This window comes from Sinocyclocheilus anshuiensis, unplaced genomic scaffold (genome assembly GCF_001515605.1).
Source record: "Sinocyclocheilus anshuiensis isolate Anshui unplaced genomic scaffold, SAMN03320099.WGS_v1.1 scaffold207, whole genome shotgun sequence".
NCBI lineage: Eukaryota > Metazoa > Chordata > Actinopteri > Cypriniformes > Cyprinidae > Sinocyclocheilus > Sinocyclocheilus anshuiensis.
The window spans coordinates 2,845,680-2,860,600 of NW_015551045.1; the positions used below are offsets into that span (position 1 = coordinate 2,845,680).

Below are 14,921 nucleotides of genomic sequence, written 5' to 3' on the forward strand. Positions count from 1 at the left end.
TCAGGGTCACTAGATACTTCCAAGCAGGTGTGAGTTGGAGCTGGTTGGAGCTAATTACTAATTAAATCATAAAAATGTCAAATTATTTAAACACTTGAACACTAAAAAACAGAAATATGTAATTTGTTTACCTGCATGTCAATGTTACCATTAAGTGGCATTGAACAGTAAACATGCCAAGTGTTTTTAATTACTGAAATACATTCAAAGTTATTTACACAACATTTGTGAATATAGTTAAAGCTAAGGAAAAAAGAAGAATTAGAAAAAATCAATAATTTATGAATGATTGTGTGAATAATATGTAATCCATAAAAAAGTAACTGTAATCTAATTACGAGCATTATAACATGTAATATACTCTAATTACGAGTTCTTGATTCTTGGAATTTGATTACATAATTCAGATTACATGTAATCAGTTACTACCCAGCTCTGCTGCTCAAACTTATAGTAGCTTACTTATAGTACAACAAATAGTAGCTTACTTTCACATTGCAAAATAAGGTAATGCTTCTGTGGAATTCTTTGTAAACATTTGTAATATCCAGTAACACAAGAACAATAAATTGTAACTCACAACAAACAATCCATCAGGTCAATTTTTCTTAGTCATTAAAGGAAAAGTAAGTTTGGCAGCCTCATATTAGAAATACGTAGATAGGCTAGGTCAAGATGGTCAACTAGTGAATCAGACATTAAGCACTCGACTAGTCGATTAATCGGTTTGAACCATTATGCTGTAACTGTGTGAATATTATCGGATGACCTGGGCCTTCTTCTGCGGCACGTCTTCATGATATTTACATCGTAGATAGTGAGCGAAGGCTTGTCGATACGTCTCGTTGAAAAGGGTGTAGATCAGAGGATTCACTCCAGAGGAGATATATCCCACCCAGACAAAAAAGTGAATGAGGTTATAGAGATGCTCGCTGCAGTTGTCCTGACAGATGGCGATCAGCACATTGGTGATGAAGAACGGACACCACATGACCAGGAAGAGAAAAAACACAATCCCCAAGACTTTGGAGGCTCGTCGCTCATTGTTCAAAGCTTGAATCATGCCTCGTCTGCCTTGGCCTCGTGGACCTTGTGCAGACTTGTTGGTGGAGGACTTACTGTTAAGCAGACTCGTGTCACTTGTCTGCACAGAAGAATGTTTGGAGTGGCTCTTGCTCTCTTGCGGGAAGGAAGTGCTGTGCCTCTGGAGATCACGGAGAGTGAGGTAATAGCAGACCACCATGATGACCAGAGGAACGAAGAAGGCCACGGATGAGCCAACAAGGACGAACCGAGGCTCGTTCAGGGTGCAGGTGCCGTTTACAAACACCTTCTGCTTGTCCTGGAAACCCATTACTGGAATGGGCAGCGACAACACTGGAAGAAACAAAGCAAGAAGAATGAAGGATCAGCTCAGAAAGCATGTTTTAATCCATCGCATCCCACCGGTTACATTAGTGACCGAAATTTAGTTTGGAGGGAATTTGAAGTATTTTATGCAGAATTTTCAACTAAATGAAAGTGGAGACTGTCGTGATTTCATGTGTGAAGAGTAAACCCACTGAAAGCCTGACCCACTGAAAAAAGTCAAAGCTGACAGATACAATTTAATACATATAATGGTCTGTTATTGATTTATAACACATAACCATGTAAGTGAGTTTCATTATAAAACTGCTGATTTCAAAATGTTAAATAAAGCTTAAAAATTTATTCTTGGTTTATCCTGTCATTTTCCCTCACAGTTAGCAAAAATATTAAATTATGCTATATTATTTTTTGGTCAATTTGTTAGTGCACTCTAAAAAATGCTGGGTTAAATATAACCCAGCGCTGGGTTAAAAAGGGACAAACCCAGCTATTGGGTTGTTTTGACCCAGCGGTTGGGTTCAAAACATCCCAACCGCTGGGTCAAAACAACCCAATAGCTGGTTCAAAACATCCCAACCGCTGGGTCAAAACAACCCAATAGCTGGGTCAAAACATCCCAACCGCTGGGTCAAAACAACCTAATAGCTGGGTTTGTCCCTTTTTAACCCAGCATTTTTTAGAGTGTGGGTCTAACTGATCAATTTAAAATGGCCTGAATAAATCTAGACGTTTTTAAAAACTTTTTTTTTTTTTAAATAGAAAAAGAATGCCGTTTGTTTCACTGTGCAATCCAGGGACTTGTGTTCAAAGCATAAGTTTACTATGTAATACCAAACCAAGGGCACAGGTAGAACGCAAGCCAGATCTGAAATGAAAAGATACAATGACAGAATTTTAGTGCGAGGCATAAAAGTATTTGCATGACTGGCAAAAACAAGACAACAGCAACCAGAAGTGTTTGAGGTCATTGCAGAACTAGATATTTTGTTGAACAATAGCAATAATAATAAATTTAGCAATTCTGTTTTTCAAATCTTCCATTACTGGTGCAGAAATCTTACAAAGCAGCTTTAACTTGGCAGTATAGAGATACTACAAGATGAGGTCACATGGATGGGCTTGCCTTTGTTGTTTGCTGGTTGTGACCTTATTATATAATTAGGTTAAGCATAAATACATTTTAATTTTCATTGCGTAAAATCACTCTAAAAAAAAACAAAGGTTCTTTATTGGCATCTGTGGTTCCATGAAGAAACTTAAACATCCATGGGACCTTTCATTATATTATACAAAATATTCCTGTTTTTCAGGTTAAGAAAAAAAGGTTCTTTAAGGAATTGTTCACTGAAATGTTCTTCTATTGTATTGGTATTGATGAAAAAAACCGAACAAAACTAACCTTTATTTTTAAGAGTCAGAGATCAGCGCTAGAGCATTTGCTCATTTCAGGTCAAAAGAGAAATGGCCAAAAAATAACTGAAATTAACATTTCTATAGCACACTTTTTTGCACTCATCTGTGTGCAGACTGAAAACAGCCGCCTGCAACAAACACTCGGCTTAAACATTAAGAACAACAAATTCTAGCGTTGGTTCGCTACTCCTTATAACACATCCTAAGATGATGAAAACTCTTGACCAAGAACAGCAGATACTTCTTCTGGATTAGGTAAATGCATGGCTGCTTCAAAATTAGCCTTAGAGAAAAGTGAGACAGATGGTCACATCTCACCAACATGGTGCAATATTGCAACTTATTTAACTACAAAATACTTATAAAAAGAAATGCCTATAGGGTTGGTGGGTGTTAAGCACAAAACCATAAGAAGAGCTGTGCAGAAAGATCAAGCTGTATGCATCAGAAATGCTAAATACATAATAGGGTTGGAATGCTGACTTTGACGGAGGGCCTGATGCAGCAGTAGTCGCTTCTCCTGTCAGTTCCTGTTAGTGCTGTGTACTCTCTAGGTAAAGACATCAAGCAGAGTCTGTGATGCCCCGGGAAGCACACAGAAACAGGGTCAGAGCACTTGCCTGACTGCTCACATTATTGCTCATCATGCTCAGTGTTGGGGAAAGTTACTTTTAAAAGTAATGCATTACAATATTGCATTACTCCATAAAAAAAGTAACTAATTACGTTACTTTTTTATGGAAAGTAATGCGTTACGTTACTTTTGCGTTACTTTTTAAATATGAGCAGGACTTGATTGTTTTTAATATACGGTAATAAGTTCTATTTATAGCAAATGTAAAAGCCCTTTCACAACAAAAAGTGTAGAACTACAGTAACATCTTCTGATTTCTCTCAACATGGGGACACCAGAGCTGTCAATCGATAAATTGGAAAAAAAAGTAACTTGCGTTACTTATTTGAAAAAGTAACTCAGAAATTCTCTTGTAAATTAAAAAGTAATGCGTTACTTTACTAGTTACTTGAAAAAAGTAATCTGATTACGTAACTCGCGTTACTTGTAATATATTACCCCCAACACTGATCATGCTAAACGAGCGGAGGAACAGCTGCAACATCCTGCAACCTAATCTAGTAATGTTTTTCAGATTCAGAAGCTGCTGATGTTTTCAGCTATAAGTCTAGAGCAGGGTCGAGCACGATCAATACCACGACCTGTAGGGTCACAATACTATAAAAAAATTATAGCAACTACTAATCTGTACTGTTTATAAATTGATTTGTAAACCATTCCCTCATTACAACAATTTGTGTGCAGAGGTTTGTAAACTGATCCCAGTTTAGCAATCTGAAAAGCTATGAAAAAAACATTAATCACCTGTACACTGGGGGAAAAAATGGTGTAGAAACTTTACAAATAAATGGCAAATAACACACTGAACTAAATGTGAATTTTTTTAAGTAGAAAGACTGAGATAGTATTTTTCTTGTAAATCATAGTCCAATAATTTTTGTTTTATTTACAACTTGTAAAACACGTTCAATGCAGCATGGCAACTTCGATTGCTTTTTGTTACAGAATATATTTTCATTTATGAACGTAAAAGTGCAGCACAAATTGTAATGAGAGTGAAAGGGAGTTGTAAAGAGACTGATGAAACATCACTCTTGGAAATGTGTTCATAATGGCGTCTGTTTTTCATCAGGCAAATGGAAGAAGCCACTTCGGATGTCACTTTAGTCACTTCGGATAATGAATAAATTGGAATTGATTAAATGTCTTTATTTTAAGTCAATAAAAGGAAAATCTAAATTTTAATTGTAACCAATGGTAAGATCATATTATATCAGAAATGGTATCTACATGACATTTTAAATAAACAATTAATAGTTATAAATAATGAGGTTATAAAAAATAAATAGCTATAAATAATGAGGTATATAAAGCTATAATATATGAAATATTATAGCTTTATAACATATAATGCTATAATATATGAATATAAAGCTATAAATAATGAGGTTTAAAGGGACAGTTCCCCCAAAAATGAAAATTCTGTCGAGTTTGTGTTTTTTTTTGGTAGGGTTACATAGGGGCAGAAAATTTCTGTAAACTTTCCGAAAATTCCCAAAATTTTCTGAAAGTTTCCAAAAAAATACTTCCAAGTTTAGAAAATGTCTGGATTCTGTGATTAAAAGTGAATCGTGTCATTTTTCAATGCTAAAATACTTTTTTCCTTTCCCAGTTTAATTTTGGAAGGTTGAAAACTGTGGCATTATTTTTTTTTTCATTTTCCTTTTTTTTTTTTTTTTTTAATCCAGACAACGACAAATTAAATGTGGGTTCATTCATTCAAACAATCATTCTTCTTGCCATTTCAATTAAAGATTGACTTCATCTATGGTATTAAGGCTTTATTCTTGTTTTCTTTTAAGCCTGGTGAAGGCCTGTGTTCTGAAATGTGTTGACTTGGGTCATCAACCACAATGTTATCTTCTGTAACTCTGAATTGGATGCTTAATTCTCACCTATAGAAATGGTCCAGACAGAAAAGATTTTGATCATGGTCTTGCGAAGTGTGCTGCCGCGGCTGTATTTGATTGGATTACGGATGCCGATATAGCGGTCCAGAGAGATGGCGCACAGGTGCATGATGGAGGCTGTGGAGAAAAGCACATCAAGGAAGATCCACATGGGACACAGCAGTTCAGGGAGAGGCCAGGAGTGATCTGGAAACAGACAACAAGAGGAGATGTTTCAGAGACACAAACTGATAGAAGTAGAGCTGAGTGTCTGGTACTTTTAACAAACCGTGGTAACACACACACCCACATATATATAGATATATATATATATTGCATAAAGACAATTAAGCCCATCCAATGACAATCAATATTTGTTTTTAATGATTTATTTTTATAACCATAAGAAAACTATTACTGTTATGAGAATGAGAATTTTTCAGACATTTCTTGACAGCTTTTGTGAGACTCATCCATTTTCATTTTCAGGTGTGCACCTGAAATGTACATTTATGTACAGGTAGGTTTCCTTTAAAAAAAAAAAAGGATAGTACTTACTGTAAAGAATACTAATTAGTGAGGCTGGCATAACTAGGAATCCCACCAGCATGTCTGCCACGGCCAGTGAGCACAGAAAGTAGTTGGTGGCATTGTGCAGTTTGCTCTCGATGGACACGGCCATAATTACCAGTATATTCCCCACAACAGTAAAAAATATAATGGCGAGAATGAAAAGGGCTGGCCAGTTCTTCCCCGTGGGTTGTGTGTCCTCTAATTCTGGGAGGTTGGATTTGAAATAGCTGTGGTTGAGGTCCAAAGAGACATTCCAGGGAAGAGTAACGTTCAATAAGCCCATTGTGGTAGAAGTAAAACTGAAGTCTGATAGGGCTCTCAGCAACTGTCAGTGTTGATTCTGTGCAATCAGTCTCAGGTGTCAACTGACTTCAGGCCGTCTTTGTTAGAACTGCTTACTCTTGTGGTTGTGTGTACTACACCTAAAACAGACGGAAATACTGGTTAGACAGACAGACAGACAGACAGACAGAGACAGAGACAGACAGACAGACAGACAGAGACAGATAGACAGACAATCAGACAGAGAGACAGAGACAGACAGACAGACAGACAGAGACAGAGACAGACAGACAGACAGACAGAGACAGAACAGAGAGACAGACAGTCAGACAGACAGACAGATAGACAGACAGAGACAGACAGATGATAGACAGACAGACAGTCAGACAGTCAGAAGTCAGTCAGTCAGTCAGTCAGACAGACAGACAGTCAGACAGAGAGACAGACAGACAGATGATAGACAGTCAGACAGTCAGTCAGACAGACAGACAGACAGTCAGACAGAGAGACAGAGAGTCAGATGATAGACAGTCAGACAGTCAGTCAGACAGACAGTCAGACAGAAAGACAGATGATAGACAGTCGGTCAGACAGACAGACAGACAGACAGTCAGACAGAGAGACAGAGAGACAGACAGTCAGACAGAGAGACAGACAGTCAGACAGACAGACAGATAGACAGACAGAGACAGACAGATGATAGACAGACAGACAGTCAGACAGTCAGAAGTCAGTCAGTCAGTCAGTCAGACAGACAGACAGTCAGACAGACAGAGAGACAGACAGTCAGACAGACAGACAGACAGACAGACAGACACAAAAAAAGATAGACAGACAGATAGACAGACAGACAGAGACAGACAGACAGACAGATGATAGACAGTCAGTCGGTCAGACAGACAGACAGACAGACAGAGAGACAGACAGACACATGATAGACAGACAGTCAGACAGAGAGACAGACAGTCAGACAGACAGACGGACAGAAAGACAGACAGACAGATGATAGACAGTCGGTCAGACAGACAGTCAGACAGAGAGACAGACAGTCAGACAGACAGACAGACAGACAGATAGACAGACAGAGACAGACAGATAATAGACAGACAGACAGACAGACAGACAGTCAGACAGTCAGAAGTCAGTCAGTCAGTCAGTCAGTCAGTCAGACAGACAGACACAGACAGACAGATGATAGACAGACAGACAGACAGACAGACAGATAGATAGATAGATAGATAGATAGATAGATGTGTGAAGAGGCTGGCTGGTTGCACACATCCTATTCGTTTGAAGCAATTACTACCAAATATTTACACATGTAAATATCTGTTTAAACTCAGAGTGAAATGTCTTGTTTCTTGTAGGAAAAAGGTCAGACATTAAACTCTTTATGTCTTATGAGTTGAATAGTTCAGCTCTAGCTTCTATTGTATTGTATCTGACAGCAGATATTTTGATTATATTATCTAGAAGCCATCTTCATACCTGTGCAATTCATAAGATATAGCAAGACCAGACTGTACTGAGCAGTACTGCTTGCATAGCAGTCAGGCTTGTGAACAACTGATGTATCATGACTCCATCAGTTGAGTCACTTTTTAAAGCTTGCAACCACCATTAGACCACCATTTGATGTAAAATCTGGGTCGTAAAGCAAAACCAGTTAGGAGTCGCTGGACTACAAAATGTCTTAGTTTGATGACTGTCTGAATTAACCACAAATCCTGAACCCCAGTCTTTATTTCAATGCTTCGGTATAGAATGAGCACTGTATTAATATTATTATAATTATTAATATAACATATCACACTGATTGTATCACGTTACATTGCATTTGAATGTTGCACTTTACTCTGTACTGTTAAACATACTTGTTACATCTCATCTCAATTTGGATCCAACCTGGCATAACTCATCTTGAATACTGTATTCTGTAAACACATATAGACCTTAGTCAATTCATACTAAATTTTACATGTGAGGGATAAACTTTCAGTCTTTAAAATAACACAAGCTGTATAAAGTCTCAAAACTTTGAAAACTGTTTTATTGTCTAGTTAGAGTTTTTTGGAAAGATGCTTCATCAACTAAACAACAGTACAATCCTGTACTTCTGTCCCTCACAGCCTTATTTTCATTCCTATCAAAGATGAAATATGACACTACCCTGACTGAAGGTCTGTGATATTTGAAAGCTGTGAATGGGGGCAAGATTTTCAATAAATAATGATTTAAATTTCGATCTGTTCCTCACACAAAGCTATCTAGACTTGGAATGTAACTGCACAAGTTACATGGACTACATTCATGATATTTATATGCCCTCTTTGGAGCAGCCATTGTTACTATGTACATCACTGTATGAAAGAGTGACATTAACATGATCCTTTTTTATGTTTTCTATGGAAGAAAGAAGGTCATAAGGGTGGGGAACAACATGAAAGTGAGTAAACAATGACAACACTTTCATTTTTAGGTAAACTGTTCCTGTGCGTGTGATTTTTTTTCTTCACACTTGGATGATGAGGAGTGTAAACAGACGTGACTTGATTTGCATGGCTCGCAGTAATTTGCATTTTATCACCAAGAAACAGCTGCAATGACTTGTAGTCAAATATATTTCTTGATCTTTCACTTTTTGCCTGTGGCAAATTCCATGCTTGTTATATGAAATTAGGATGTGATTCACAATTGCCCAATTGATCACGGAACAGATTTAAAAGGAAAAACTTCTAATTTGCAAAGTGTTGCAAAATAATGTAACCAGGAAAGAAAAGACAAGAAAAGAAAACTACTGTAACAAAGGTATGGGAATGAACACTTGAGCAAAACTGAATGACAGAAAGCAAATAGTTGTCACAATATCACAATGCCTGTTTGAGCAAACTTTCCTGAACTGCTATCCTCTCGGCATTTAAGCACTCTGCCAAGAATGCCAGTAGGGCAAGGAACTAGTTCAGCAGTATGTCGGTTCAGCCCAAAAAGAGTAAACATCAGCGCAAAGCAGCACTTGTGCACTTCACTCTCAAGGAAAGTTCATTAAACAAATATTTGAAAACAAATATTTTTTGAGTTATCTTGATATTTTCTAGCTAAATGTGAAGGAGGAAGTATGTTGTTCAAGGAACTTGTGAGTAGGGGAGCTTTTTTGAAACTTTTGTACACAGACATTTGTAATGTCGTAAATAATTATAACCGAATTTAAAATGCATAGTGTAACAATGAATTGATAAGTGTTATAATGTACTAACTGTGGTTACAATTATTGAGATTATGCAATGCGGTGTGCAACAAGGCATAATTAATTCCTTAAAACTACTTCTATAATGCATGATACAAAAAGGCTTTAAAGTAAAGTGTTACCATAAATGCTTCTTAATGGATTAACAGTGCAATGGAAATTTTGTGGCAGGAAAAAGTACGCAAATTGTTTAAAAAATATATGGATTTTTTGCATTGATTACTTATAAAATCATAAATGTGGTCCGATCTTCATCTAAGTCAGCTGTAGACAAACACAATCTGACTTAACCAATAACATGCACACAAAAGAGTGATCGTTGCATGCAAGCAAAACCTCTTCTCATCTGTAAAGTAGGAGCATCATGGTTTAATGCTGCTGCTTCACGGTCTGGAAACTTCGCAAATGTGCATCAAGATATTCATGACTTCAAGGTTTAGAGAGGCTTGGTGGTGCAATAAAACAATGACCCAATGCACACAAGGAAATCAAATAAATTATGGCTGAAAAAGATAAAAAAAAAATTTCTGAGTCCCAACCTTAAGTCAAATGAGATGCATATACTAAAGAGGGCTCTGCCATCAAGACAACGGTGAAGTATTGATAAACTGAAAGTTTACCTGAAAGGATCTACAGGTTACTACATTCAAGGGTTCACCTTCCTTTTCCAAATGATTGATCAGCATATGCAACAAAGATGTGAAAAGTATTTTTGTGCTATTAGTTTAGTGTTCGTCTATAATTGAGAGTTAAATTAAAGGGGTGGTTGATTGGGTTTTTTCTAGGCTTGATTGTGTTTATGGGGTGCAGTCTAACATGTGTTAATGCTTCGTTTTTTAAAAAACTCATTATTTTTCACATAATTTACCTTTATTCCACACCGCTCTGTCCCTTCTCTGAGAAACGGGCTGATCTTTTCCTGTTTTTATGAAGCCCCGCCCTCAGAAATAGGCGATGGGCTCTGATTGGTTAGCTAGCCCAGTGTGTTGTGATTGGCTAGACCGCCTCTAGTGCTCGTCTAAGAGTCCCGCCCCTCACCTCAGCGGCATGTGCTCTGGTTGCATTGTAAACAACGGTGTCGTTAATATCGCATATCAGTTTGAGCCCGATTGAGAAGCAGAGGATATTATTGAAGAGGATCGTGCAGAACCTGTGCAAGCACGGCTTTTAATGGTAGGCCTATGTTTTTTGTTTGTTGTTGTCTCATACTTTTAGATACTACTGCTACTGCTTATGGTAGCTTTTAATATACAGTTTTATCCTGATTAAAGCTTTACTAACGTTAAAAAAGTGAAATCGCAATCAACCACCCCTTTAAGATCAGACCAGATTTTTATGAGTAATCGATGCAGAAATCCTGATATTTTCAAAGCGTTCTATTATGTGCATTATGTATGTATTAGGTGAGTCATGTTCACTGCTGGCTGCCAATATTCCTCCTTTGTGATGAAGTTTTACGATCATACCAAACCTGTTTCAAAAAAAGAAAAAGAAAAAAAGGGCACGCTGGGACATCAAAAGCCGGATTCACTAAGAAAGAAGTTAAAGCATTCCTTAAGATAAATTCCAAGATGATTGTGGGAATATTCATAAGTACTGTACATTTCTTGAAAAATTCCTAATAAGTTCTCGAAGATTTTCTTAAGAACATCTTTTTTTCTTAAGAAGAAAAATTACAGGCCTCAAGAATACCACAATACCACAAACACACTTCGTCACTTATAAAATGACCTAAAAACCACTAACAACTGTTAGCATTACACAACATCTTCTTCTGTAAAATTACTCTCTACTGTTAGAATTCACCACAGAATATGTTGCACGGTCCACATTTACATTACAGCATTATTCTGCCAATGTTTCAGTTTTCCATTTTGTGTTGATGAAATTGAAAGACAAACACCTGTGCTGGTGTTCAGCTACTGTACATCTAATTGTTTTGATAGCATTTCATTTTTTAGATTTGGAATGTATTTCAGTATGGTGCTACTGTAGAATTGTAGCAAACTGCTCTCTTATTCAGTTTTGTATTATGTTAGTTTTTTAACTTGGGTTAAGCAGTTTTGATGTAAACATGCAAACCGGCCTGTAGAGTTTTGGCAGTGGTTGCGTCTGAGAGAGAAAATAATTCATGCAATTTGAAAGATGTTGCTGCTGGATGCATTTTGTGCATTTCTCATAAATGATCTGGTGTTGTGCTCATTGTGTGAAGGGTTTTGAAAATTTGTAAAAAATACATGCTTATTTTTTAAAAGAGTCTGTATCAGGATGGAGAGGTCTGAATAACCCAATACCCTAAATAAACCAGTTCATTCATAAAATATCCTACCTTTAGGGAATTAAGACAAGATGGAGGTTAACCTACAATGATTTTTTTGAAAGAAAACAGCAGTAAAGAAGAATTTTTGTTTCGTAAACCCGGTCCCAGGATGACTTCAAGAATACAGTTGTAGCCTACATTGTCTTGTACAGTTCTTGTACAGCTGTCATTGCCAGCGGGTCGTATTGAGGGGTCAGATTCCCCATCATATGTAAGTATGAATTTGGAAAAGATGCTATTTTAAAATGTAAGTCTCAAATGTATTTCTTATGGTCTAAATTATTTCAGACTTCATCGTGGCTTTGGGCGTTAATGTCCTGAATCTAACTGCCCGTGTAACATTCAGAAAACACATTTTCAATATTTTTCAATTCATAGCAACTGCAATTGGTTAATATGTCATGAGTTTGCAGAAACTGAGACGTGGTACAGTACACGTACAAGCATGGCACTGATGTTACTTCTCTGTAAAACATGAATAAACCTCTTCAGGATGAATGACCTGCGAGTAGGGGTGTGCGATATTGACAAAAAATTATATCTCGATATTTTCTGGGATTTTATCGATAACGATAATTAGATGATATTTTGCTGAGTGTGTTATTGTCCTGGTACCTTAAGGACTGCCGAAGACAGCTGACTCATAATGTTTTTAATATTCTTCATATTCTGTGTGGTGGTCAGTTCATACTGATAGAAATTAATCTTTTCCAATAAGTTTAAACTGATTTTTGCATTTTATGGGCATTTTTACCTTTATAAAGCCATTTTTTCTAAAAGTGTCCATTATCTTTTGAGTCAAATTCTTACATTTAATCCAATTACGATATTATCGCAGACGATATATATCGCACACCCCTACCTGCAAGATATGCGTTTTTGACATTTTTAACCTGACTTGAAATTATCAAATGAGACTTACCAAGCAAATAAAATTAGGTGGCCTAAACTACTATGTACTTACAAAAAAAAAGTCATATTGTATTGCAAAACACCTTTGCTGCTATTGAGGCGGGATACGGTAAGGTTAGGGGCAGGTTTGGTGGTTTGGGTAGGTGTAAGGGATGGGTCAACAGTCTAATTATAACTGCAATTACAGAAATTAATTACAGATGTAATTACATGCAGGGATTTTTTAAAATATAAGTACAATGTAAAAACATGTATGTAGGCTACACAGTAAGTGCATTGCATCAAGTGATTAATTTCAATGTAAGCACATAGTTAAGGTCACCTAATATAAAGTGGGACCTAAAATTATTATTATGGGGGAGACAGAGGCTGTCAAAAAGAGCAATTTAAAACGTGGTAGCGTTATTTTTGAAACACCATTACTATATAAACATCTGCTTTAGAGACTGGACTGCAGAAAAAAAACAAACAATTGAACGTTTCCACCGTTATTGCCAAATTTGTCAGCAAAATTAAAACAGTATGATTATAAAACACAAAATTGATTAATGAATCAACTGTACAATATGTGTAGTTATGTCGAATATGTTTTAGCCAAAAGAAACCATACCTTTTGGTAAACTAAATGCCTTCATACAGGTTGTAGACTCTTGTCTGAACGTCGTTACACGACAGTATCTTACTTTAGAAGACAAATTAATTTCTAATTTAAGAGTTTTTAGAATTAGATGTCTGAAACCAACTAGCAATTCCTTGATAGAGAAAACATAACATTATATACGTGTGTCGGACATTTTACCTTATTGACTCTTCAGCTCAGGTCTCTCCTATTGTATAAATACTCCAGACTACAAAATTGATCTAAATCAAACGAACAACCATACAGTATCTTACCCTCATGCGGCTGTGCTGTGTTCATAGTGTGTCTTTGTCTCTCTCTCCGGAAAAAAAGAGGTGTCGCCGAACGAGGGCAGGACATTAGGCTACAAGACAAACACAAACTGTTTCAATACCATCCATTCCTGACGTACAATCAGACCAGTGTTAGTGTGTAGCCTATAATTATTAAATATATAGGCTTAGTGTAGGCTGTGTATGTTTAATGCAACAGAGGAGTGTAACTCCTGGCTACATCTGTAGCCTACTCGTTTATCAAACGTTGATACAATTTTCGTACATTTGTCTGTTTTTTTTTTATCTGCAAGTAACCACTTCTAAACTATGTGCCTAAAATTATATGTTGTTACTCAACATTTTGTACTCGCATTTTGTTAATCAATTAACTTGTTCAAAACCCCTTTCCCCAACCCCACGCTGTTTCGTTTTAAGTAGCCTATTTAATTCACAAAATTAAAAAAATTGAAACATTTGAGCGCCAATGTTTCAGCTACCAATGAAACTTCTACACTTTTCCACCAGGCAGCGCCATATAACCAGAGTAGTGTGCAAAGGCGCACAATCGGGGACACTAGAAAAATACTAAGTGCTAAATAAAATTTAAAAAAAGCTTTTTGTTACGGTAACGAACAATGATGCCTGCTTGGACATACGAGTCAATTAGGCTGTTCGGACTGCAGGCAGATCGGATTATTTTTTTCTGAAATCAGCTCAAGCAGACTGTCCACAATATTTGCAAGTGATCAAGTGATTTGAACCAGATTTGAAAAAATAAAAAATAAATGGCTGCATAAATACGTCCCAAATGACGCCCTATGCACTGCAGTATACTTATACACGCAGTATGCACTCACCCGTGTTTTGTATGAATTATATAAGGATATTTTGTCATTCATAAACGGAGCCTGATAGCCACCGCCCCCCCCCCCCCCCGTAGCCGCAGGGTTTAATTTGGATTTGTCTGTGCATGTTTTTTTTAACTCTCATAGATTTTGATACCATTGCCATGCATTATAAGACTGATAGACTGCAACGGTTGGACTTAAAAATCTCCGTTTGTGTTCTACTGAAGAAACAAAGTCACCTACATTTTGGATGCCCTGGGGGTAAGCAGATAAACATCACATTTTCATTTTTGGGTGAACTATCCCTTTAAGAGCATCATCCAGGTATTTAAAGTGCACTTTTTCTATTTGGAATTTTCAGTGCAAACACACACACACTATTTATACTACAAAACAGCATAGAGTAGTGCATAAGTATGCGAATTGGGATGCACCTATTGTGCTCTGTTGCATTTAAGTAAAATGTAAAGAAACAAAATTGCTGAAAAATGACATGTAAGCTACTTATCCGTTTGTGTGTGTGTGTGTGTGTGTGTGTGTG

General features: G+C 36.8%; 1 protein-coding gene across 1 annotated transcript; it reads right to left on the minus strand.

The window, feature by feature from the left end:
- Nucleotides 1-746: 746 nt before the first annotated feature.
- Nucleotides 747-13,569, minus strand: LOC107661703 (5-hydroxytryptamine receptor 2A-like). The gene is made up of 4 exons (XM_016451442.1): nt 13,533-13,569; nt 5,866-6,302; nt 5,314-5,514; nt 747-1,377 (listed from the first exon to the last, which is right to left on the minus strand). Exons 2-4 carry the CDS (start codon nt 6,161-6,163, stop codon nt 758-760), a joined length of 1,119 nt encoding a protein of 372 aa, XP_016306928.1. The 5' UTR covers nt 6,164-6,302; nt 13,533-13,569; the 3' UTR covers nt 747-757.
- Nucleotides 13,570-14,921: the final 1,352 nt, after the last annotated feature.

Bases quoted from the DNA above. Each gene is read 5' to 3' on its own strand.
- LOC107661703 (XM_016451442.1), bottom strand. From the start codon at position 6,163: ATGGGCTTATTGAACGTTACTCTTCCCTGGAATGTCTCTTTGGACCTC. The intron at 5,515-5,865 runs GTAAGTACTATC...GTCTGTTTCCAG, and splicing joins ACTAATTAGTATTCTTTACA to ATCACTCCTGGCCTCTCCCT. The intron at 1,378-5,313 runs GTGAGAATTAAG...TGTTTCTTCCAG, and splicing joins TGTCTGGACCATTTCTATAG to TGTTGTCGCTGCCCATTCCA.